General features: G+C 40.9%; 1 protein-coding gene across 1 annotated transcript in view; it reads right to left on the bottom strand.

Annotated features, from left to right (window-relative positions):
- Positions 1–25,213, bottom strand: part of DNAH7 (dynein axonemal heavy chain 7) — a 707,015-nt gene that overhangs the window by 80,422 nt on the left and 601,380 nt on the right. Inside the window, exons 54-55 of the mRNA XM_033944671.1 lie at positions 19,793–19,954; positions 11,294–11,479 (exon numbers count right to left, since the gene is read on the bottom strand). Coding sequence (XP_033800562.1) covers positions 11,294–11,479; positions 19,793–19,954 — 348 coding nt within the window. The remainder of the gene's footprint in view (positions 1–11,293; positions 11,480–19,792; positions 19,955–25,213) is intronic.

The raw sequence follows: 25,213 nt of genomic DNA, 5'->3' as shown, positions 1-25,213 counted from the left end.
CCGGGAGAGACCTTCTCTGGGGCTGGCCCCGGGTAAACTGCCTTTCTTTTTCCCAAAGCAGCTTCTAATGTACTCAGGTGAATACGCCCTGCCCTTGGAAGGGGAGGAGTTACCTGCACAATCTGCCTGGCTTTCTTTGGGACTTTACTTATTCCCTTCAGCTGTGAGTTGCTATAGGGAGAGAGATTCTTCTGGGGCTGTTGTGGGCCGTTCTGCTCACATTCCTCTCCTCCCCAGAGATCAGTCAAACCTGCATCCCAGGGAAAACCAGCTTTTTCCTTAACTCTGGTCACAATCCTATCCCCGTGATCAGCTCTCTGGGTTACAGGGCAGGGTTTTACTAAGACCTGGCCCGGTAAAGGCAGAGCACCCGGGATAGGATTGTGACACCAGGCAATTGTGAACACACCAGTGGCGTACCTAGGGTATGTGGCACCCGGGGCCCATCATTTTTTGACACCCCCCCTATGTAAAAAAATATTTTTTGTAATGACCATGAAACAGAATAAATGGTCAGAATAGAAACAGGCAGTGAAAATTTTCTTATATTCCAAACATAACATAACATAAATTATGTCTGAATTGTCATGACATCAGAAGTACATATGGAGTAGTTGCAGGTGATGCTTGGGACAGTTCTGATTGTGTTAGTTCGGTTTTATGTGTTTTTTGAATAGAAGGGTTTTTATTTCTTTTTGAAGGTTTTGCAGTCTGTGGTCGATGTCAATTGGTTGTAGAGTTGGGGGTCGAGTGTTGCAGCTCGAATGGCTAGGAGGTTGTCGAACAGTTTTTTTCTTTTGACGTTTTTGGTTGGAGGGTGTGTGAATGGTGCGTGAGTTCTCCTATGTCTGTTTGAAGTGGATTGAATTATTTAGCTGAAGAAATTAGTTACCCCCTCATCCCACACACATTAATTCTCTTCCATTTTTGTTCCCATTATAAAAAACACTGATAAGTTCCCAGAAAAAAAAAATACATTAAAATAAGAAGTGAAAACAAAGGCCCCTACAGATGAGAACATAACATAAGAATAGCCTAACTGGGTCAGACCAATGGTCCATCATGCCCAGTAGCCCATTCTCATGGTAGCCAATCCAGGACACTAATACCTGGTCAAAACCCAAAGAGTAGCAACATTCCATGCTACCGATCCAGGGCAAGCAGACACTTCCCCCATGTCTTAATAACAGATTATGGACTTTTCCTCCAGGAATTTGTCCAAATCTTTCTTAAAAACAGCTACATTATCTGCTTTTACCATAACTTCTGGCCACTTCATTTTTAAGTTTAGATCTTTCCTTTCAAACAGAGACCTTGCTAGATGTCAAATATAGCACAAGGTAACTTCACATGGACTTAGCTGTGCAGGAAATGTGAATCTCCTCATACACCCACCATATAGTGCAAAAATGTGCAAAGGTCTGTTTTTTTTTCTTTCGATCACTAAATAGACTAATGCCACACAAGCAGTGCTGTTACAAACATATTCTGTAGGTCAGTGCTAAGGTTAACAAAGTTTCCTTCCTTGAACCAGAAGGAGATTCTGACAAACCACTGGAAGAGATCCCAAAACAACTACCCAGGAACAACACCCAAAGACCCACTCAGTGTGTGAACCAGTTGAGTGGAGTGGACTAACTGGGGGGTGGAAATGGGCCCGGAGTTTGCTCAGCAGAATTTCCCAGACCACCTCTTCCTCTCAACACATTGACATGCTGCCACCATCACCACTAGGAACACCTCACTGGGTAGGCCAGCTATGCTATAAACTTTATAAAACACATTATTATATTTTCTTATAAAGCACATATTTTAACTGAACTCTCTGACATCCTCAGCCTTTCCATTCACAAAAATAGAAGGAAGAAAAGTTCCCATTTCCTGCTGTCTCATGTCCCCAGCCTATACAATATTTTTTTTCTGCAGACCCTTCAAAAGTCTGACCAAATCCTCATTTCACTTGCATTATAAAGTACTGAGGATGCCATCTCTCCCCAATCCCAGGTCCTAAAGTCTAAGACAGTAGCGCAAACTAATGCTGCCAGATACAGGAAAAAAATTTTTGATTCGATTCAGCCCTATTGAATTGGTTTTTCAATTCGATTTTCCTGCCCAGTTGGGTGATTTTTTTCAAAACTCCTGGTGGGTTTTATAGCTTTTTCACCCCCTTTGGCTTCTCCTAACCACACTGGCGCTGTGGTGTAAATAAAATAAAGAAACAAAAATGACTTTTCCTCTCTCTGTTAAATCCTAGCTCATGTTTGCAGTCCTACACCAGCTCTGGCAGGATACACATTTCAAATCTGACATATTATAATCACAAAACAGAAAATAAAATTAATTTTTCTACCTTTTGTTATCTGGTTATATTTCAAATCTTGTTGGTCCAAGGCTCTGATTTTCTTCTGATAACTTGCTTGCCAGGGTCTCCTTCTTTCTTCATGCTAACCAACCATCTGCCATCTCTGTCCTCCCTTTCCATTTCCCTTCCCTCCCCAGGAAGTCTGGTATCTTTCCTTTTTTTCATCTCCCTCCACAGATCCACCTTTTCTTAACTACCCTTTCATCCGGCATCTCTCCCTCCTTCCCCACCACCCCAGAGTCCACCATCTCTCCCTTTCTTTTCCTAATTACCCTCCTATCCAGTATCTCTATCCCTCCTCCACACCAACCCTTGTGTCCAATTTCTCTCCCTTTCTGTTCCTTCCCTCCCTAAATCCCATGGTCCATCATCTCTCTCCCTCTCCTCTATTTTCAGACCCATTATTTCTCCCCCCCCAAAGTTTGGCATATGCACGTCTCTTTGAACACCCCCTTCCCTCCGTGTACTTCTAAATCATGGTCCCCCCCAAAGGCCTGTCCCCCCTTAAAGGTCTGCCTGTCCCCCCTTGAAGGCCTGCACCTCCCTTGAAGGCCTGTCCCATCCCCTTGTAGACCTGTCCCCCCCTTGAAGGCCTGCCTGCCTGTCCCCCCCTTGAAGGTCTGCACACCCCGAAGGCCTGCACCCCCCCCGAAGGCCTGTCCCACCTCCTTGTAGCTTCTCCCCCCCCTTGTAGGCCTGTCCCCCCTTGAAGGCCTGCCTGCCTGCCTTTCCCCCCCTTGAAGGCCTATCCCCCCTTGAAGGCCTGCACCCCCTTGAAGGCCTGCACCCCCCCCGAAGGCCTGCACTCCCTTGAAGGTCTGCACCCCCCCGAAGGCCTGTCCCACCCCCTTGTAGGCCTGTCCCCCCTTGTAGGCCTGTCCCCCCTTGAAGGCCTGCCTGCCTGCCTTTCCCCCCCTTGAAGGCCTGTCTCCCCCTTGAAGGCCTGTACCCCCCCTTGAAGGCCTGCACCCCCCCTTGAAGGCCTGCACTCCCTTGAAGGTCTGCACCCCCCCGAAGGCCTGTCCCACCCCCTTGTAGGCCTGTCCCACCCCCTTGTAGGCCTGTCCCCCCCTTGAAGGCCTGCCTGCCTTTCCCACCCCCTTGAAGGCCTGTCCCCCCCCTTGAAGGCCTGCACCCCCTTGAAGGTCTGCACCCCCCCAAAGGCCTACACCCCCCTGAAGGCCTGCACCCCCCCTGAAGGCCTGCACCCCCCCTTGAAGGCCTGCACTCCCTTGAAGGTCTGCACCCCCTTGAAGGTCTGCACCCCCCCGAAGGCCTGTCCCCCCTTGAAGGCCTGTCCCACCCCCTTGAAGGCCTGTCCCACCCCCTTGAAGGCCTGTCCCACCCCCTTGTAGGCCTGCCTGCCTTTCCCCCCTTGAAGGCCTGACCCCCCCCTTGAAGGTCTGCACCCCCCCAAAGGCCTACACCCCCCTGAAGGCCTGCACCCCCCCTGAAGGCCTGCACCCCCCCTTGAAGGCCTGCCCTCCCTTGAAGGTCTGCCCCCCCCCGAAGGCCTGTCCCCCCTTGAAGGCCTGTCCCACCCCCTTGAAGGCCTGTCCCACCCCCTTGAAGGCCTGTCCCACCCCCTTGTAGGCCTGCCTGCCTTTCCCCCCTTGAAGGCCTGACCCCCCCCCTTGAAGGTCTGCACCCCCCCAAAGGCCTACACCCCCCCGAAGGCCTGCACCCCCCCTGAAAGCCTGCACCCCTTGAAGGTCTGCACCCCCCCCGAAGGCCTGTCCCCCCTTGAAGGCCTGCCTGCCTGCCTGTCACCCCCCCCCCCTTGAAAGCCTGCCTGCCTGCCCGCCCCACCCTGAAGGCCTGATGCCCCGACCCACCCCGAAGGACCGCTCGCCCCCCTGGCTTCCCCGCACCACCTATGAAGCAGCCGCAGCAGAATCGCGAAGTCAGCGTCAGCGATCCCTGCGCTGCTTCCTGCGCCACGGTCCCGCCCCTCCTCTGACGTCAGAGGAGGGGCGGGATCGCGGCGCAGGAAGCAGCGCCTAAGCAGCACAGGGATCGCTGACGCTGACTTCGCGATCCTGCTGCGGACTGCTTCACAGGTGGTGCAGGAAGGTCAGTGGGGCGAGCGGTCCTTCGGGGGTGGGGGGGGGACTGAACGGCAAGGCCGGGAGCACCCCCTTAGGGCTGGCACCCGGGGCGCACCGCCCCGCCCTCCCCCCCCCGCCCCACCCTTGGTATGCCACTGGAACACACAAATGGTAGAACTCCGGAAAGTAATTAATGTAATTTAGTAAAGGAGTGCCCTCAGTGTGATAAAGCAGCGAAGGGAGCAATACTCCTACGCTTCACATCATGAGACAAGGACAACCAGTCCCTGCCCCCACACCATCATGGGGTACTTCCAAGGTGTGTGATATAAATCAATAGAAGTGCAAAAAGTGCAAAAAAATAAAGCACAAAGCAACAAACACAAGTGAGATCAATTAAACAGTCTCTTAAAGAACCTCCCCCAGAAAAGCTCCCACAAGAATCAAAACGCCGACTTAGCTGGAGATAGGTGGTAAAACGGTCTCCCAAAAGCAAGAAGATCCGCAGGATAACAAGGTCAACCAGGCATGGTTTCGGGAACAAAAACTCCCTTCAGGAACCAAAATAACTAGACTCTGAAGACCATCGAGCCGGCAGGGGGAGGGCGGAGATAACGAAGAGGAGCGCGACTGCACGCTAAAAGGCCAAGGTAGAAAATGTCATACATATAACCCACCAATCAAAAAACAAAAAGGCGGGACATATGTCACTCTATAGTATGCCACTCCATACTATCGTTCAGTCCAACTGGTTGTACAGCTTGCAAGTAGAAAACCCAGAACTGTTCACGGAGGGTGAGATGAAACACTTTATCCCCTCTGAAGTCACTTGGTAACTGCTCCAGGACAAATCATGACAGGTCAGCAAAAGTGTGATTTCTCTCGATGCAATGAGGAACAAGGGGAGCAGATCTAGTAGCCGTATGAATCCTGCTTTTATGCTCAATCAACCTTGTCCTGATTTGTCTACTAGTCTGGCCCACTTAGATAAGTTCACAGGGGCAGATGATAACGTATATATTTTTCTCAAGTACTTTAGCAAGAATGTGAGCCTTTGGGACAGTCAGGGAACTCTAAGTACTTTCTCTTCATCTTAATTAATCTTACTTAATGCATTTCTTCTGTTTCTACTGTAAACCGCTTAGAACCTCACGGTACAGCAGTATATAAGAAATAAAATTATTATTATATAACCCAACTCGAATCTCAGGTGGTACATTGCCTAAGTTGATAATTTCAGTGGGTCTTGGGGTGGCACCAGCTAGTGATAGAAAGGGTATTAATACACATGCTGCATACCGTGCTCTCAAGTAAGCAAAACTTTTATCCCAACGCTTTAAGATCAGGGGTTACCCAGACTGACTTGGAGAAATGGGCAGATAAATGGCAGATGAATTTTAATATGGAAAAATGCAAAGTGATGCATTTAGGCAGAAAAAAATAAAGATCACAAGTATAGTATGTCAGGTGTAACTCTGGGAAAGACCGAACAGGAAAAGGATCTGGGTGTACTGATAGATAGGACCCTGAAACCGTTGGCGCAATGTGCGGCAGCAGCGAAGAAAGCAAATAGAATGCTAGGCATGATAAAGAAGAGAATTACGAGTATATCAGAAAAAGTTATAATACCGCTCTAAAGAGCCATGGTCAGACCACACCTGGAATACTGCGTCCAGCATTGGTCTCCATACCTAAAGAAGGATATAAAACTGCTAGAGAGGGTGCAGAGACGAGCAACAAAGCTAGTGAAAGATATGGAGAACCTGGACTATGAGGAACGACTTAGGAGACTGGGGTTGTTCTCCCTTGACAAGAGGAGACTGCGAGGGGATCTGATCGAGATTTTCAAAATACTGAAAGGATTCGACAAAATGGAGCAGGGAAAGCAGTATTTACAATGTCCAGTGTGACACGGACAAGAGGACATAGACTGAAGCTGAGGGGGGGACAGGTCCAGGACGAATATCAGGAAGTTCTGTTTACGCAGCGAGTGGTGGACACCTGGAATGCTCTCCCAGAGGAAGTAATTGCAGAATCCACCGTTTTAGGATTTAAGGGTAAACTAGATGCGCATCTCCTTAAGAGTAGCATAGAGTGATACAGGTATGGGTAAATTAGATGCACATCTCCCTTGAGAGATTTGTATAGTAGGCTTAGCTGGTAAATAGTACAAGGCTAGAATGTAGACTATAAGTGGGGGTGGTATTCTAGACCTTCCTTAAATGCCTTCTATTAATTATTTACTTTTTCCTTTTTCTTCACGGCCCTCAGAAATGCCACCAAGGGTTCAATACATGATCATGACCCCTGGCTTTATGCACCCAATCGTCACCGGGTCGATATTAGTGTAAAACTAGTTAAGTCTTAAAGTGTGTTTTTTTTGTTTTCTTATATTTTTCCAAAAATTTATAACTTAAGATTAATATCATAAATATTTTATAAGAAGTATTTGAATTAATACTTAGCTTAACCGGGATGGTGGTTGACAAGGGATAATGCAAGTGATACAAATGCAAATGCAAACTCTTACCTTACTAATACTGGCTTCTCACGACGTGACCACCCGATCTAAGTTCTCAAGACGGCCGCGGTGTGGTACCCAGGTTGAATTGCAAGAATTCATTCAGTGGATTAACACCATGGATCATAACTTACAGTTTACAGCCACTTTCAGTACTTCTAATATTGAATTTTTAGACATTCAGAATAGGCCAGTGTTGTCTGATGTATCCAACCATAGCCTTCACCACATCCGAGTAGAGCAGCACACACACCAAGCTCACTTCCTCCATGGTTGAATGGGCATCCCTGCCGGAGTCCTGTAAAAATAGATCACGGTGGGCATAGCGAGCCCTCATATAGGCTTGATGTATACATTTATCCGGGTACCCACGGACGCGAAATCTATGGCTGATGTCTTTTGCCACCCTCTGAAATTCACTCAGCTCCGAGCATGCCCTTCTGGCTCTCAGAAATTGGCTAATGGGGAGGCTACTTTTAAGTCTATAAGGGTGGAAACTTGAGAAATGCAATAAGGTGTTCCTCGCCACTGGTTTCCTGTATAAGGTTGTCTCAAGTAGGTCACCTACCCTATAGATTGTAATGTCTAAAAATTCAATATTAGAAGTACTGAAAGTGGCTGTAAACTGTAAGTTATGATCCATGGTGTTAATCCACTGAATGAATTCTTGCAATTCAACCTGGGTACCATGCCGCGGCCATCTTGAGAACTTAGATTGGGTGGTCACATCGTGAGAAGCCAGTATTAGTAAGGTAAGAGTTTGCATTTGTATCACTAGTGGGTACTTATTAGTATATGTTTTTCAATATTATGCTTAACGTTCCCGACACTAAAGCAAGTCTTCTGTTGTAGGGATAGTAGCCCTGAGGAAACCCCCTCTACGGGTGAAACATGTTGGCTTATTTATCCCTTGTCAACCACCATCCCGGTTAAACTAAGTATTGATTCAAATACTTCTTATAAAATATTTATGAAATTAATCTTAAGTTATAAATTTTTGGAAAAATATAAGAAAACAAAAAAAACATACTTTAAGACAATTAGTTTTACACTAATATCGACCCGGTGACGATTGGGTGCATAAAGCCAGGGGTCATGATCATATATTGAACCCTTGGTGGCATCTCTGAGGGCCGTGAAGAAAAAGGAAAAAGGAAAAAGTAAATAATTAATAGAAGGCATTTAAGGGAGGTCTAGAATACCACCCCCACTTATAGTCTACATTTCCCTTGAGAAGCATACAGTGATATGGGGACTAAAACTATGCCAGGGTACACCTGGCGGGGCCTCCGCGTGTGCGGATCACCGGACTTGATGGACCCAGGGTCTGATCCGGAGATGGCAATTCTTATGTCCTATGTTCTTATGTTCAATGAAGCATCAAGAGTTACAAGGAGCTACAGTGGGAATTGAACTCCCAATTTCAGGGGTTTGGGGTAGCTGCTCTAACTACTACACCACACCTCTTGTATCAGGTACACACTGCAGCATGGAGGGTACTGTAGCATCTTTCATCACAAAGCATATCATTGATGTGCTTCAAGTACATATATGTTGCCATCTCTCTAGTAGGGGTGCTCACTGATGTGTCTCAAGAAAGGCTCAACACCATCCAATTCAGGGACAAAATGTCTCAACAGTTTGCTACATATGTCTTCTCATGCTACTTCTACTGCTGTTGTGTCACTAAGCCCTACCAGGTGAATCTTTCACACGATGCATACTTCCAGAACAGTCATGGTCCCTAATTTTCACAAAAGTTATTCTAGTTTGCTATAATGTGCTGTGTGCGATCTGTACTGCATGCCATGCTGCATCTGTTTGAATTTTGATATATGATGGAAGGACATGTACATAAACAGGATAGCAGCTTCTTCATTTAGGCCATTATTTGGAAGACCTTCCACATAGAGAATGAAACAGGGACAAAATTTTCCCCTTCCCTGCGGTAACTCATTTTCCCATCCCATCCCCATGCCTGAAGCTCCGTCCTCATCTGCACAAGCCTCAAACACTTTAAAATCATAAGTGTTTGAGGCTTGTGCAATTAAGGCAGAGCTTACGGGAATGGGGCAGGGACAAAACTCATGGGGACGGGACATGGAAAATTTGTCCCCGTGTCATTCTCTACTTCTACACATTTGGGTCTATACTTCTTAAAAGGGGCTCAAATCTTGTCAGCACTCTCCCACACTGCCTCTGTGCTACTGACAAACATGTATAAGTACCTCTGGGTATGTATATACTTAATCTCTCAAAAAATAACATCTTGCCCACAGAGCTGGCAACTGTTAAAAGAATACACATCATTATAACGCCTGTATGACGTTTCCTGCACATTTGGCCTAAAGGTGTACGTGTTGTGTATTGATGTATAACAGGCTGTATGCTATATGGGCCTCTGAAAGAAGAATAAACACATAGTAGTGTAGCTTAGGGGCTAAGGCACCAGACTTTGGCTCTAAGGGTTGTGGGTTCAATATCAATTAAAGACCCTTATAAACTAAACAAACAACATTCATCTGATCCTAGCCTCCAATCTGAGATGGTAGTACATTGCCCAGAACAGGTATACCTAGCAGATGGTCTGCTTTTGAACTTTCCATTCTGATAGATGATATCAGTCTCAAGTGTTCTCTTACCAATCTAGTTCACACACCTGTTAAGGTCTGGATTAATGTAGGCACCTACATCATGTATGTGTCATACTCCTTTACTCATGTTAACACATACTTAATGGTACTGTGCCCACACCAAAGTGTCACCTTCAACTGTAGATGCCCCTACCATGGATAGCATAACAGGGAGCACATGGAAAGTATAAACTTACATTTTGAGAAATAGCATTAGGGGTGTTTTTCTCTCACTTCCCTTGCTTGTTCAAGTAAATGTTGGTATGTGGGCCAATGTCTGCCTATAGGCAAGTGTCAAACCTCTCAAATCATGCTGGCTAGTATACAGACCCCACAGGGGTGTACAATATGTGAAGGTGTGACCACCTGTCAACAAGCACATAAGCAATGTTGTGCAATACCATGGAGAACTCTCACTCTGGAACTCAGCCACTGTGTCAAGGTATGTAGATAGCAGCACTGCTCACAGAAATAGTGGCCACAATTATGACATGAAAGCAAGGCTGGTATGGATACAGCTCAGCAACAAACTGTATGCTGCATTATCATCTACATCACACATCAATAGTAGCAATACCACTAGGCTCACAAAAATAGGCTCATTGTGTGTGTACAGAGATGCTATTTGTCACAGAATACTGCAACATGTAAAGCTGTGCCTGTCTGCTGTCGTCATGTGTGATCCCTCATCGTTAATCCATGTTGACCAGTGGGGAGCAATGTTCAGGTAGGGTTAACATATGGCTTCAGAAAAAGGAGGGTAGATTGAAACATCCAGCTTTTACTTCCAGAGAAAGGAATGGAAGTAAAACCTGGATGGCTCAATCAATCTGTCCTCCTTTTTCTGGAGCTATATGGTTACCCTAGTTTCAGCATCATCCATTTTACCACCTACACATGTATGTCTGGCCTCACAGATAAATTAAAGCTCAAATGTACATAGTATGTTTTAGGGCAGGGTAGGGAACTCCGGTCCTCGAGAACCGTATTCCAGACGGGTTTTCAGGTTTCCCCAATGAATATGCATGAGATCTATTTGCATGCACTGCTTTCAATGCATATTCATTGGGGAAATCCTGAAAACCCGACTGGAATATGGCTTTCGAGGACCGGAGTTCCCTCCCCCTGTTTTAGGGACTAATGACTACAGTTATCTTAGGTGAGACTCACATAGAGCAAGGATCTCAGTCCCTCCTTGAGGGCCACAATCCAGTTGAGTTTTCAGGATTTCCCCAATGAATATGCATTGAAAGTAGTGCATGCACATAGATCTCATGCATATTCATTGGGGAAATCATGAAAACCCGACTGGATTGCGTCCCTCAAGGAGGGACTTTGAGACCCCTGACATAGAGTATATCACAACTGCATATTTGCTCAAAAGTACCTGTTGATTGAGACATCCAGCTTTTACATTCATATGGGAAGTGATACATGATAAAGGGGCCTTTTCACTGAAGTGCATTAAGAACATAGCATATGATAATTGCTAGCGCACCACTGCTTTAAAGTGCTTTGTGATACCTATGCAGTTACTGTGAGTAAAATGTGCATCAAGTGAAATGTGAGCACAAGAACATGAACATGCACTATAGAACTAAGCACATAATTTTATCCCTACATAGGGAAAATGATGTTCAGGCAACTAATTTATCCAGGTAAAAACTTTCTACCCATGAATATTGCACTGAAAAATGCTTTATGTTTTGTTTTTTAAATAATTACTTACATCTCCTTGAGAGGGAGCAAAATAAATACCGCTGGAGTCAAATTTGTAATCTGGATTTATAATAATTTCTGGGGTATAGAATTTGTTTAAAATGGTGCGGAGTGTACGTCGGTCCCAGTCATCAGTAACCCTTCCACCATAATTACACTCGCCAGTCATGTAACGCACAGCATCATATGGAAGTTCCTGAAACATGGAAATAGTACATATGAATTGACCAACAAAGTTAATGCATAGCGACATATCCAGCCCAAAAATACTTCATATATTATATATTAGGAGTGTAAATTTTTGAGGATAATGCAGTAATACAAAATGAAATGGAAAAAATGGAACAAAAATTTTCTACTTCTATCCTCCTATTATGAGGTCCTATTACTAAAGGGTGTTAAGTCCTAATATGTGCTTAATGAATGAGAAAATATTTGACACACATTATCGTGTTTTGTGGTAACTTCCCCTTTTCCATGCATGAGAGGCCTAGTGGTTAGGGCTGCAGCCTCAGCACCCTGAGATTGCAGGTTCAAACCCAGTGCTGCTCCTTGTGACCCCATTGGGCAAGTCACTTAATACTCCATTGCCCCAGGTGCGTCAGTCAGATTGTGAGCCCACTGGGACAGATGGGGAGAAATACTTGAAAACCTGAATGTAAACCACTTAGACTATAAATACTAAAAATAAATTTAAAATATATATTTTTTGGAGGTGGTATGTCATAGGCATGGAAGCATTATTCAGCTAGCGCTTTCTGATTAGTGCAAGCTAACTGAATAATACATAGTTAATATATTAATATGGGATTGGTGAAAGAGACTGTCCCATGTTAAAATGTTTTAAACCCATTTTTAACTATTACTCCTATCGTTTTCTTCTAGTATACCTACTACTATCTCCTAAAGTAAGGCCAACTTTAGATTAAGCAGATCCTTACCTAATCATATCAAGGGTGAGGACTATCTGATCTCAAGTGCCCACAGCCAGATACCAGAACTTGTCTTGGTTATTAGGCCTTCAAGCGGGTTATCATTGATCCAGGTCCTTCCCCCACTATTATTATTATTTCCTTTTTCTTTTTAATGGTATTTATTCGATATGATTAGGTAAGGATCTGCTTAATCTAAAGTTGGCCTTACTTTAGGAAACCCATTTTTAAAACATTTTCCTCCTCTTTTATCAAGCTATGCTAGAGGTTTTTTGCATGGACCAGCGAGGTAAGTGCTCCGATGTTCATAGGAATTCTTTGAGTGTCGGAGCATTTACCTCTAGCGCAGCTTGATAACAGCTGTCCTTTGTTAAAAGGGCCCAATATTTTAATAATTATAGGCCCTAAGATAAATAGAAATAAAGATCAACGATAAGTTGTACCTGTTACCATTTTACATCAGTCGCCACAAAAACAGACAAGTCCAATTGCAATAGAAGTAGTCAAGAAAAAAAGCAAAGGAATAACAGGCTAGCAATATTGTTTATCATTTATCATTTACTAAACTTGATATACTACCTTAGTTGCAGCACAATTCAAGGCGGTTTACAATAAAATATATCAAATAAAAACAAAAATAAAAAAGTAACGCCATTAAAATAGGATAGTACACTATTTTCATACAGAAAACCATTAATTAAAACAATATTCAATATACATTCTGATGAGCTGCATCATGATATACTAACAGCTCAGTTGATGTTCAAATCAACAAGAAGTCTATCATGTTTTGGTACTCTGGCCTGCTTCACCTCAAAATGAAAGAACTCTGATTTATATATTTTTCAGCTAGCCTGCTGTGTTTTAAGTAACAATCTTTTATTCAGAGCATTTTGTTAACAGTTTCTGCAATTCCATTGACTTGGTCTGCTGCTTTAATTGATTTATTTCTATTTTTGACTGTATTCTCATTTTAAAAACTCTTTTCTCTACATACTTGTGGTCACTGTGCTTGTTCGATACAACTTTTATGATTCTAGTACAACTTAGATGTTTCTCTGGGACTATGTCAGACTGGCACTGGATGGTTAAGAAATGGATCCAGCATAACATTTGTGTTTGGTTCTGTATAAATTGATATTCTGAGACTGATGTTTCTTGGCTCCTACAATGAGTAAATAAGGTTATAATCTATCATTTCCATTTTATCTATTTCTTAAGGGGCCCTTTTAGAAAACTGCAGAAAAAGTGGCCTTAGCATGCCTTTACATGGAGCTTTCCCACATAATAAGGCCATTTTTTACTGTAGCTGGAAAATGGCCAAATTTTCTATTTTTGCTTGTCAGGTTTCTATACAGAATTCAGCCTTTTTTTATTTGGCATTTTATTTATGGAACCAACTACCTCCCCAGTCTCAGCGGTGAAGAAGAATCAGGAATAAGACCCGTATGAAAATGTAGGTGAAGACCCCTATGAGACCCACAGAGGATATTTTTGAGAGAGACATTGTGCTATTGAATGCAGGTTTCTGAATAATGAAAGAAACATATCTCTCCCTGTCAGCAGAAACAATACACTTAAATGAGAGGTTCATCTTTGCTGTAGTAGCTGGCAAATATTTGCTGACTGTACAGCATTGGATATTTTGGGACTTTCCAAACAGGAAGATAAACTCAGGCACCAGTACTGCGGGACAAGATGTCCTACCGAAAGTTATCTGAACTGCTGACAGAACGACAATGAAGCTCAGGAAGGAGGAGGCCTACTCTCAGAAATTATTGAACTTAGTATTAAGAATGCATTGTCAGGGGGAAATAGAGAGGTCAAATTTGACATTGAGTGATTTCATGCTTCAATATGGCTCTGTGATAAGTATGCAGACTATACTCTAGGCTACTGAACTAAAGTATAAAAGTAGCATACCAGCTGGCTTAAGCTTCAGGATGAATCCATGACAGAAGCCGGCTACTCTGTATGTTATCCATTGGCTCAATTTGCTGTACTGTTGTTCCATGTAAGCTGACTTTTGTTTATTACTAATAAACCTATATTATATACTACAATTGGGTTGTTGTAGCTAGGTTATTATTCTGTAAAGGTTAGCAGCGCCTTTTCAGCGGTGAGGCTAGTAGAAACAAATTGAAGGCATGCCTAAAGGCTCATTTCTTTCAATTGGCTTTTGAAAGCCTAATGCCAGGATGCTCCCTCTTGCCACGTACTCCTAGTTTTTGTTGTATGTGTGTGTTTGTAATGTATGAATGTTTATTCTATTATTTTAATTCTGGAGTTCTGTTCTCATTTTATCCCATACCGCTGAGATCCCTTTGGCAAAGCGGTATATCAAATTTGAATAAACTAAACTAACGGCTACACTCTAATTTTTTTTAAATAAAAAACAAACCAATATATGTGGAATAGTGGTCAAACAATGCAATAAAGTAACAAAATTCCCACTAAATAGATAGGTGGTATATCATCAAATATCCATCAACTAAGGGGTAGTAAAATCCTCAGAGGTGGAGCCAGCACCTATATAGGTGTTCAGTATGATTATATGATCCTTTAAAAATAGGGGAGGTTTTTTTTTGCCTGACTGAATGTGAGCAAACATGGTTACTCCATCCTGAACACCTATATAGGTGCTGGCTGCACCTCTGAGGCTTTTCCTACCCCTTAGTTGTTAGATATTTTATGATACACCACCTATTTATTTAGTAGGAATTTTATTTTGTTTCACACACTAATGTTGCCATTAGCATATGGGCCCTTACCTCCACATATATATAAGAAAGTGGATATACGGTCATGTGAAAAAATTAGGACACCCCATGAAATATTCAGTTCTTTCTTAAGAAATGTTCACATATCGATGTCAAAACTTTTTTTTATTTATCTCCAAAAAAGGAAGTAATGTAATTGCAGGTATACAACAAACATTTTCCTTGATTTATTCATGAAACAAAAGATATGCACAAAAATGTGTATTCTAACTGAGGACATCCCCACATATCCTCCCACTTAGTGGCTCAAATCACACAAAGTGTATCACATCAGGTGCACATGATTAGAACATCGTTACTCAGCATTTTAAAGGAGGTTTGCCCTACTTAAACCTCAGACATTTAGTTTGGTGTGCTCATAACTGCTGCAGTTAGAGTGAACACCATGGTGAGATCAAAAGAGCTGTCTGAGGCCTTCAGAAAGAAGATTGTAGCAGCTTATAAGTCTGGTAAGGGATTTAAAAAGATCTCAAAAGAATTTGATATTAGCAATTCCATAGTCCAGAAAATAATGTATAAGTGGAGGACTTTCCAAACAACTGCCAACATGCCCAGGTCTGGCCGTCCAAACAAGCTGACCCACAGAGCATACCGCAAGATGCTAAAAAAGTCTCCAAAAACCCTAAAATGTCATCACGGGATCTATAGCAGGCTTTTGCTACAGTTGATATGAAAGTACATGACTCTACAATCAGAAACAGACTATACAAATTTAACTTGTATGGGAGGTGTGCAAGGAGGAAACCTCTGTTCTCTAAGAGAAACATCAAGGCCAGATTGAAGTCTGCCAGAGAGAAGGTAGACAAACACCAGGACTTCTGGAATAGTGTTCTATGGACAGATGAGTCTAAAATTGAATTATTTGAACACCAGAAAAGAGGACATGTTTGGCGTACACCAAATACAACATTCCAGGAAAATAACTTTATACCAACTGTGAAGCATGGAGGTGGAAATGTCATGGTTTGGGAATGCTTTGCTGCAGCAGGACCTGGCCAGCTCACCATCATAGAATCCACCATGAATTCTACCGTGTATCAGAGGGTGCTTGAGGAACATGTGAGACCATCTGTAAGAAAATTTAAGCTGAAGCAGAACTGGACCCTGCAACACGACAATGACCCAAAACATACCAGTAAATCCACCAAGGACTGGCTGAAAACTAAGAAATGGAGAGTCCTAGAGTGGCTGGGTCAAAGTCCTGATCTTAATCCCATTGAGATGCTGTAGGGTGATTTGAAACGGGCTGTACATGTAAGAAACCCCTCAAATATCTCACAGCTGAAAAAATTCTGCATTGAAGAGTGGGCTAAACTTTCCTCAGACCGATGTCAGAGACTGGTAGAGGGCTACAAATAGCATCTCACTGCAGTTATTTCAGCCAAAGGGGGTAACACTAGCTATTAGGGTGTAGGGTGTACTAATTTATTCCCCAGTTAGAATACATATTTTTGTGGATATCTTTTGTTTCATGAGTAAATCAAGGAAAATTTTTGTTGTTTACCTGCAATTATATCACTTTCTTTTTCAGAGATAAATTAAAAAAAAAAGATTCGAGATCGATATGTGAACATTTCTTAAGAAAGAACTGAATATTTCATGGGGTATCCTAATTTTTTCACATGACTGTTCAGGTATATTCAACCATAAATACTTAATATCCACCATATAAAGCCATACACATTCACCAGTTATACTAAGTAGAGAAAAAAAAGCTTGTTTTGTAAAAGAGCAATTCCATTCAAGAAATGAATCCAAGGAACTGACGCACCCTCAATTACTAGCTGAAAAAAACTCTACTGATTCATTCAAACCCACAATCCATCCATGCCACTGTTCTACATCCATTAATCTTATTATATCTTTTTAAATTTTTTTTTTATCCTAAACAGGGCTTCTGCATGGATTGTATAAGAACACAAAGATGCAATGCTGCATGTGAAGGCTTATTCTCTCCGACTCGTAATAAGTTTGATACAATCACTGAAAGACAGTACTCAATTCAATACTATCAGCATAAAATCCAGTTAAATAATTCCAACCGGTACTTATATAGTTCACAAACTTGAAAAAAATGGGAATGCTGTACTTAGCTGGCCGAGGATCCCTACTCCTGACAGGAATCCCATTTCACAAAAAAAAATCGCTGCTAAGGGATCTGCAGCAATCAGTTTAAATATAGCTGTACATTTCTTATTCACCAGAATAGCTACCCAGCCTTTTTCCCCACAGCAGGGGCAAAAAAACAATGCTTTACCCAACCCCCTTCTAATTTCTTTGATTCTATGACCGACAAGTGCGTTTTTTTGGATATAGCATATATCTGCATTCTGTTGTTTCAAAAAAGAAAGCATTTTCTTTTTTTTAATTGGATGATTGAGGCCATTAACGTTAAATGAAAATATTTTAAACTCCATTATAAAAATTTTTTTCCCCAAAGTAATGAACCACATCAAATATCGCAATTTATTCTGATTTTTCAGTAAATACACCCTTTCCCCAAATTTAAAACCTGAAACATAGAACCTAACCCCCCCTAACATCCCCTCCTCAAACCCCCTTCCCTCCCCATCCCACCCTCTCCATATTAATAACAACAGACTTCTACTTATTATGACAGGGGTTGCCATGCAACAGATTACGAGTAATTGGAAAAACTGGGAGAGACTGAATTACAGTTTCTGGTGGAACTCTTTATGTCACATTTATAAAATAGAAAGGACAATAGCCACACAGCAGGGGAATTTTAGAAAATTTCAGGAGATTTGGGAGCCATTAACAAATTATTGTAATGATTATTATTTTTTCCCTTAAATATGCATGTCCAAGGTGGGAGGAGGGGGGGAGGGTTTTTTTTGGTTTGAATATTAAAGTAAGGTATATAGGGATTACATTACATTACATTAGTGATTTCTATTCCGCCTTTACCTTGCAGTTCAAGGCGTATTACATAAGAATTGTTATGATATTAAGAAGTACATATTGCTAAGGTAATAAGAAGTTCTTAAGGAATAGTTTGAACATTTTCTAATTTGCTAAGAAGTACATAGTATTGCAGGAGGAGTTTGGGTCATGTCTGGTTGTGTTATATTGGTTTTATGTATTTTTTGAAGAGTAGGGTTTTTGTTTCTTTTTTAAAGATTTTGTAGTCTGGTCAAAATCAGCAGATTGGTGAGTTGTCTGTCCAAGAATGGGGTTTATGGTAGGTTTTCTTGAATTTAAAGAATGTTATTGATTGGGAGGGAGGGGGGATAAATTCTGATATAGATTTTAACAGAATATTAAGTGTTGTATCTGAGTTTAAAATGTTATATATGCTGTTACACTTATTGTAAGTTTTTAAAAATGAATAAAGAATTGGAATAAAAAAGAAATTTGCTGCTTCTGGGGAAGATCGGAACAACATTTAAATCAGATACCAGGAGCCAGTAATGTTTCAAGTTTATCAAGTTTCAAGTTTATTTGATTATTTGATTAAACGCCTATCCAAAATACTAAGCGTTGTACAATAATAATTAAAACATTAACAAAAGTACACAGAGACTAACATCTTAACATACATTGGGGGGGGGGTTGTTTTTTTTTTTTTTGGTAATCTACAAGGACACAATAGGAAAAAAAGGGGGGGAGAACTACAATATTTATTAAGAAAAGATACATCAAAGGAAAGAACAATGGGACGGGAAATCAAGAGTTGCTGGACTTGAAACAAATAGTCAATTGTAGGCATCTTTAATGTGATTCAAATGTTCTTATGATCTTCCCCTGATGCTGCGATTTTCTTCACGAAACAAAATTCCTGTCAGGAATGGGGGTCTTCAGCCAGCTAAGTACAGTATTTACATTTTTTCAAGATTATGAACTATATAAGTACTGGTTGGAATTATCTAATTGAATGATGTGCTACTGGTATTGAATTGAGGACTGTCTTTCAGTGATTGTATCAAACTTATTATGACTCAGAGACAAGAAGCCTTCACATGTAGCACTGTGTCTTTGTGTTCCCATACAATCCATGGGAGCCCTGTTTTGGATAAAAAATTTAAAAAAACATTTATTTAAAAAATATATAATAAGATTAATGGGTGCAGAATAGTGGCATGGATGGATTTTGGGTCTAAATGAATCACTGGAGTTGTTTCAGCCAGTGATTGAGGATGAGTCAGTCCCTTGGATTCATTTGTTGAATGAGATTGCTCTTTTACAAAACAGGCTTTTTTCTTCACTGAGTATAACAGGTAAATGTGTATGGCTCTATGTAGTGGATATTGAGTGCTTATGGTTGGCCCTTACCACCACCCATTTTGTAGGTGGCAAGGGATAACTTCATAATCAGTTAGCGTATGGCAATGTGGCTATGGGGCTGTTACTCCTGGGGATAAGGTTGGTACAGGACTTAGAATCATATGCTTAGTTTTGAATTTACAAAAGTATGCATATATTTTTAACTAAAAACAAAGTATCTGTACAAATTATGAATGTGTGTAAGTACTTTTCCTGGGATAGTTTTCAAAGTGAAACCATTTGTGCACTCTTGCATTGAAAATATTATAACATCTATGGAATGAAAAATTTCAGCAAGGCATACAGTTTTAAAATCATTCCTTAAAAACAAAGCTAACACACAGTAAGAACCAGCAGTATCAAGAGCATTGCAATCATGCTTGAAGTTCAATTTCAACACAACTGAAATGGGCTATTTCAATTACCTCAAAGTAGAGAAGCAGGAATTGAGCAGAGTATATTAATATTTGATATTCCAATAAGCACATGCATTGTCCCTATAGTAATCTTTACCTCATACTGGTTCAGGAACATGTGCAGCTGCTGAACACTGATTCTCAGATCTGTCTCATTGAATTCATAGGGAATATTCCAACCCAGAGGACCAAATTTTCGCCTTTCTTGAACTAAGGCATGGAAAAAACAGAGGCCATACAGCATTTTCTTGAATTCAGGCTTTCAGGAGCAGTCCCAACAAAATTAAAGAAAACTAAAATTAATTTGTTTCTGTATAAAAATAAAGAAATCATAAATTCACCACAGTGAACACTAATTATAGTTTTTTAAATTAATTTTTTTCTGCCTACTCAATATAAACACCTGAGATGACTATTTTTTCCACTTCTGCAGTAAAATGTGGGGTGAATGCATAACAGTTGTTAATTTGAAATAAGTACTCTGTAAACTTGGAGCCTGCATTCAACTGCATAGATAAAATTCTTCAAAAGCCTGATAATCTACAGAGTCAGTTTTCAGAGTTCAACCATCTAAGTTCTGGCGATAGCTGCTTAAAATCTAGTTTTTAAAAAGTTGTCCTTATTTAGTAGCTAGATGAGCTGAAGCCATCTAATTTCACAAGATGGCTAGATTTAGCTGATCATAAAAGGGATAGTTTTACAGATGTTCCCAAATCAGGTTTATATTTTATCAGGTAAGCAATGTTTTGCACAAAACATGTTTAAATGTTGTCAGCAGGGGCAGTCCTATAATAAGGCCAACTGAGGTGAAGGCCTTAGGCGGCACTTCAGAGAGAGTGGCATCACCAAGAGTTGACAATGAAAGAAATGAGCGGTGGTGGAGAGCAAAAGCAAGGCAACACACATATGCAGTGCTACTCCTTCTCTCCAGCTACAGTGCTCTGATTTTTCATCCCTAGCTGCCTCAGAGTGCAGCCACTGCTCGTCCCCGCACCAGCAGTTCAACATCTTTTCCCCCTCTCTCTGAAACCTCTTCCTTACGGTTTACTTCCGCTTGCTTTGCTACCTGCCATCTTTCCTCTGCTGCTCCTGCCCTTGAGAAAACAGGTAGTTACATCAGACAGGCAGGATGCAGCAGAGAGAAGACAGCATTTGATGGCAGGCAGCAAAGGTGAATCGCCTGGCAACTTCTACAAAGCAAGCAGAGAGAAACTGTGAGAAGTTGTTTGATAGAGAGGGGGATAGCTATCAGAAAGCAGGTGAGGGGGACAGAAAGATACTGGACTGCTTGCAGGGGAAAGTGGGGAGCAGAAAGGTTCCAGACTGGAGGGGAGGACAAGCAAAGGAAAGATGCTGGATCTCAGATGCAGGGAAAGGAATGGAAGGTGAGAAGTTGTAATGGTGGGGGAGGGGTGGTAGAGGGAGAAAGACGGAGACATATTGACCTAAAGGACAGAGGAGAGGGAAAGAGCAATGCTGGATTGGCAGGAGACAGGAAGGGAGATAGGGAAGGATGTTTGAATAGAGGACAGGGAAAAATGCTGGACAGTAAGAGGTAGGAAGGAAACATACGAATAGCCATACTGGGTCAGACCAATGGTCCATCTAGCTCAGTATCCCATCTTCACGGTGGCCCATTCAGGTCACAAATGCCTGGCAAAAACCCAAATAGTAGTAACATTCCATGCTACCGATCCATGGCAAGCAGTGGCTTCCCCCATGTCTGTCCCAATAGCAGACTAGTATAATAATAGTCTCCCCATTATTAATTGACGCGCATTGGTTACCAGTTAACCATAGGATCCTCTACAAACTGATGTTCCTAATTTTTAAGTCCCTCACATTCAGCGAACCACAATTTATTTTAAAATCACTTATTCCATACAAACCCCAAAGATCTTTGCGCTCTTCTAATCAAAATTTACTAACTGTGCCATCGTTAAAAATCATTGGAACGAGACGAGCTGATATGTTTACTGTTGCAGGTCCACAATGGTAGAATTCCCTTCCCCATTACATCAGAATAGAAAGTAATATCCTAATATTTAAAAAGCTTTTAAAATCTCATTTATTTAAGGACGCCTTCGATCTATAACTTAACTAAGGGACGCCTCTAACGAATTTTTATTTGACTCAAACAAATATGCAAGAAAAGCTTTGAAAATTTTTACCCTACCTTTCGTTCTTCCCTGGTTTTTTGTTTTTTTTTCTTCTTCCCCATTGTAACTTTACCCTCCTTCCCTATCTTTCATGTGAGTCATAATTGATTTTATTGTATTTAGGTTAAAGTTTCTATATGATATTATTATGTACATCGCCTAGAATTTCGAAATAGGCGATTCATCAAATGTGAAATAAAACTTGAAACTTGAAACTTGAAAACTTGACTATGAACTTTTTTCTCCGGGAATTTGTCAAAATCTTTTTTAAAACCAGAGGGAGATATGTTTGGGGGAGGGGGTTGGAGGAGAGGGAGAGAGAAATGCTGGACAATAGGAGACAGGAAAGGAAATGAGAAGGAAGTATGTTTGAATGGGGATTGGAGGGAAAGGAGGAAGGGAGAGATACTGGACAACAGGAGGCAGGAAGGGATGCAAGAAGGAGGGATATTTAAAGTGGGGTTGGGGAGGAAAAATGTTGGACAACTGGGGGCAGGAAGGGAAGCCAGAGGGAAAGATGCTTACAACATAGGTGAATCAACCTGATGGGTGCAACTAGCATTAATACATAAGGGGTCCCAAAGCTCAACAAACTCATTATTTCATAGGTAAATTATTCATACATGTTCATCCAACTATAAGCAGAAGAACTTCAGATCTGGACTATAGTGTTGTCCAAGGCAGGAAGCAGGAAAATTGCAAAATTCACAAGGTGAGCCATACAGACTCCTGTGTATATTGACAGGAGTCTGTACGAAGATTATCCAGGTAAGAACTTAATCTTTCATTCTGTTACATAAACACAGGAGTCTGTAAGTTATGTGACACATCAAAGCAGTGGCAGACATCTAGGGTGGAATAGATGAGCCTGCCCGTAAGCCCAAGGACCCAAAGGTGGGGTCCTCTCGAGCCACCACATCCACTCTATAGAACCTTAACAAAGAAACATTATAGTTGTTGCTGTTGTCCAAGTCTCGCTGCGCCTGGGTAGGTAGAACCGATATTTCAGCCATCATGTTGTGTCTTTCTTCAGAGTATGCAGTGAGGTTTGCAGTTTGTCTTTATATATAGTGGAGTCCACTGACTTGATTGAGAACAGGGAGGACTGTTGGCCATGAATTTGAATTTTGGCAGGAAAGTTCATTGGTCAGAAATTTGAATGTAGCGAGAAAATCTGTTGATCTCAGATTTGAATTTTGCTGTAAAAGTTTATTCATAACACAAATTTGAATTTTGGCAGGAATGTTTCAAGTTTCAAGTTTATTAAAAATTTGATTAATCGCTTAATCCATATTCTAAGCGATGTACATGTTATTAAAATTACAATAAAAAAGGGAATAATACATTAAAATAAGACTGAACACATTATTGACAGAAAAAATACAAAACGAAACAAAACATGATACATGAGGAAAAGCATGGGTAAAAGTTACAATATATTTTAAAGATAGAAAAACGAGTAAGGAAAATACATGAGGAAGGGAAAAAGCTGAATATTTCAGTAAAAGATTAGAGGTAAAAGAATTGTTATTAATTTGTGTAGAAAAGATTAAATAGAAAAGGCATCTTTAAAGAGAAAACTCTTCAGCTTACCTTTGAATTTTTCTATGTTTGTTTCTTCCCTTAGATAGATAGGGAGAGAATTCCAGATTTGGGGTGCTGAAACAGAAAAGATAACTTGTCGTCGAGTATTTATGAATTTAAGAGAGGGGACCGATAGCAGATGTTGTTCTGTGGATCTTAATGTTCGATTGGTAGTATGTGGAATCAAATATTTGTGAATGAATGCTGGGGTTTTGAAAAGAAGAGTTTTGTATGTAAGCAGGCATATTTTATAAGATACACGATGTGTGACTGGTAGCCAATGTGCTTCCCTAAGAAGAGGTGTCACATGGTCAAATTTCCTTGCTTTTGTAATCAATTTTATAGATGTGTTTTGAATAATCTGAAGGTGTTTAAGTTCCTTTTGAGCAATACCATTATACAGAGAGTTACAATAATCTATCCTAGATAAAACGAAAGAATGGATAAGAATTTTAAGAGACTTTTCACAAAGGAATTGGGAAATAGAACGAATTTGTCTGAGCCTAAAAAAAGATAACTTGACGACACTGCTGATATGATCGTGAAAAGTGAGTTTATTATCAAATATAATCCCTAAGATTTTTATTTTTTTGACTTCTTGTAACGGAATGCCCTTGATAGTGATTGGGGAATTAATACTTAAATTATCTTTCCAGGGAAAGAGCATTATATTTGATTTATTTATGTTCAACGCAAGTCGGTTGATATTTAACCAATCTGATATTTTTTCTAGTTTCATGGTTATTGTTGAAATATCCAAAGGGTTATTAGTATCAATGGGATGTAATAATTGAATGTCATCAGCATAAGCAAAGACATTAAAACCGATGGACTGACACAGGGTAAGGAGTGGTGCAAGAAAGATATTGAATAGTAGTGGAGATAATATTGAACCTTGCGGAACACCGTATGTTAGGGAGACATTATTAGAAGTTTCATTATTGAATAACACGGAGGATGTACGATCGGAAAAGTAGGATTGAAACCAGGAAAAAACCTGGTCTGAAACACCAATGGATTGAAGCCTATTTAATAGAAGCTCGTGGTCGATAGTATCGAAAGCGGCTGAAAGGTCTAGTGAAATTAATAAAAATGACTGGTGGTGATCTAAGAAATAATGTATGGATGTGGTCATACCTAATAATGAATATTCTGTTGAGTGGTGTTGCCTAAAGCCTGTCTGATTTGGGTGTAAAATATTGGTTTTTTCAATGAAATCTGATAACTGATTAAAAACTATCTTCTCAGTTAATTTTGATAGAAAAGAAATGTTAGCTATTGGTCTATAGTTTGACATGTCATTAATACTAATTTTTTGATCTTTAATGATGGGGCGAATAGTTGAGTTTTTCCAGAGTTTTGGCATATAGCTTTGTTTTAAGCTTTCACTAATAAGTGTAAGAATTGCTGGACCAAATATCCTGAAATAACGCTTGAGAATAAACGGTGGTATTGAATCGGCTGAGGAGCCTTTAATGTTAATAGAATTAAAGAGAGTTTCGATCTCAGTTAAATTTAGAATTTTGAAATGAGAGCATTTCGACGAAAATGGGCTGGGTTCTGTTTGTTCATGAGTGGATAAGAGTGATTGGTGTGGGTTAAAAGTTGCCCTAATATTAATAATTTTATTAATAAAATACGTAGAAAGATCTTGAGCAGTAAGGGTGGATTGTTCTTCATAATTTTTCCGCTTGCTTGAATAAGTAATTGAATTCAAAATTCGATAGAGTACTGAGGTATTATTAGCTTTTAAAATTTTAGTTGAATAATACTTA

Source organism: Geotrypetes seraphini, chromosome 5 (assembly GCF_902459505.1).
Source record: "Geotrypetes seraphini chromosome 5, aGeoSer1.1, whole genome shotgun sequence".
Taxonomy (NCBI): domain Eukaryota; kingdom Metazoa; phylum Chordata; class Amphibia; order Gymnophiona; family Dermophiidae; genus Geotrypetes; species Geotrypetes seraphini.
Note: the sequence above shows the minus strand (reverse complement) of the source record. Positions and strands in the feature narration are given on the sequence as shown.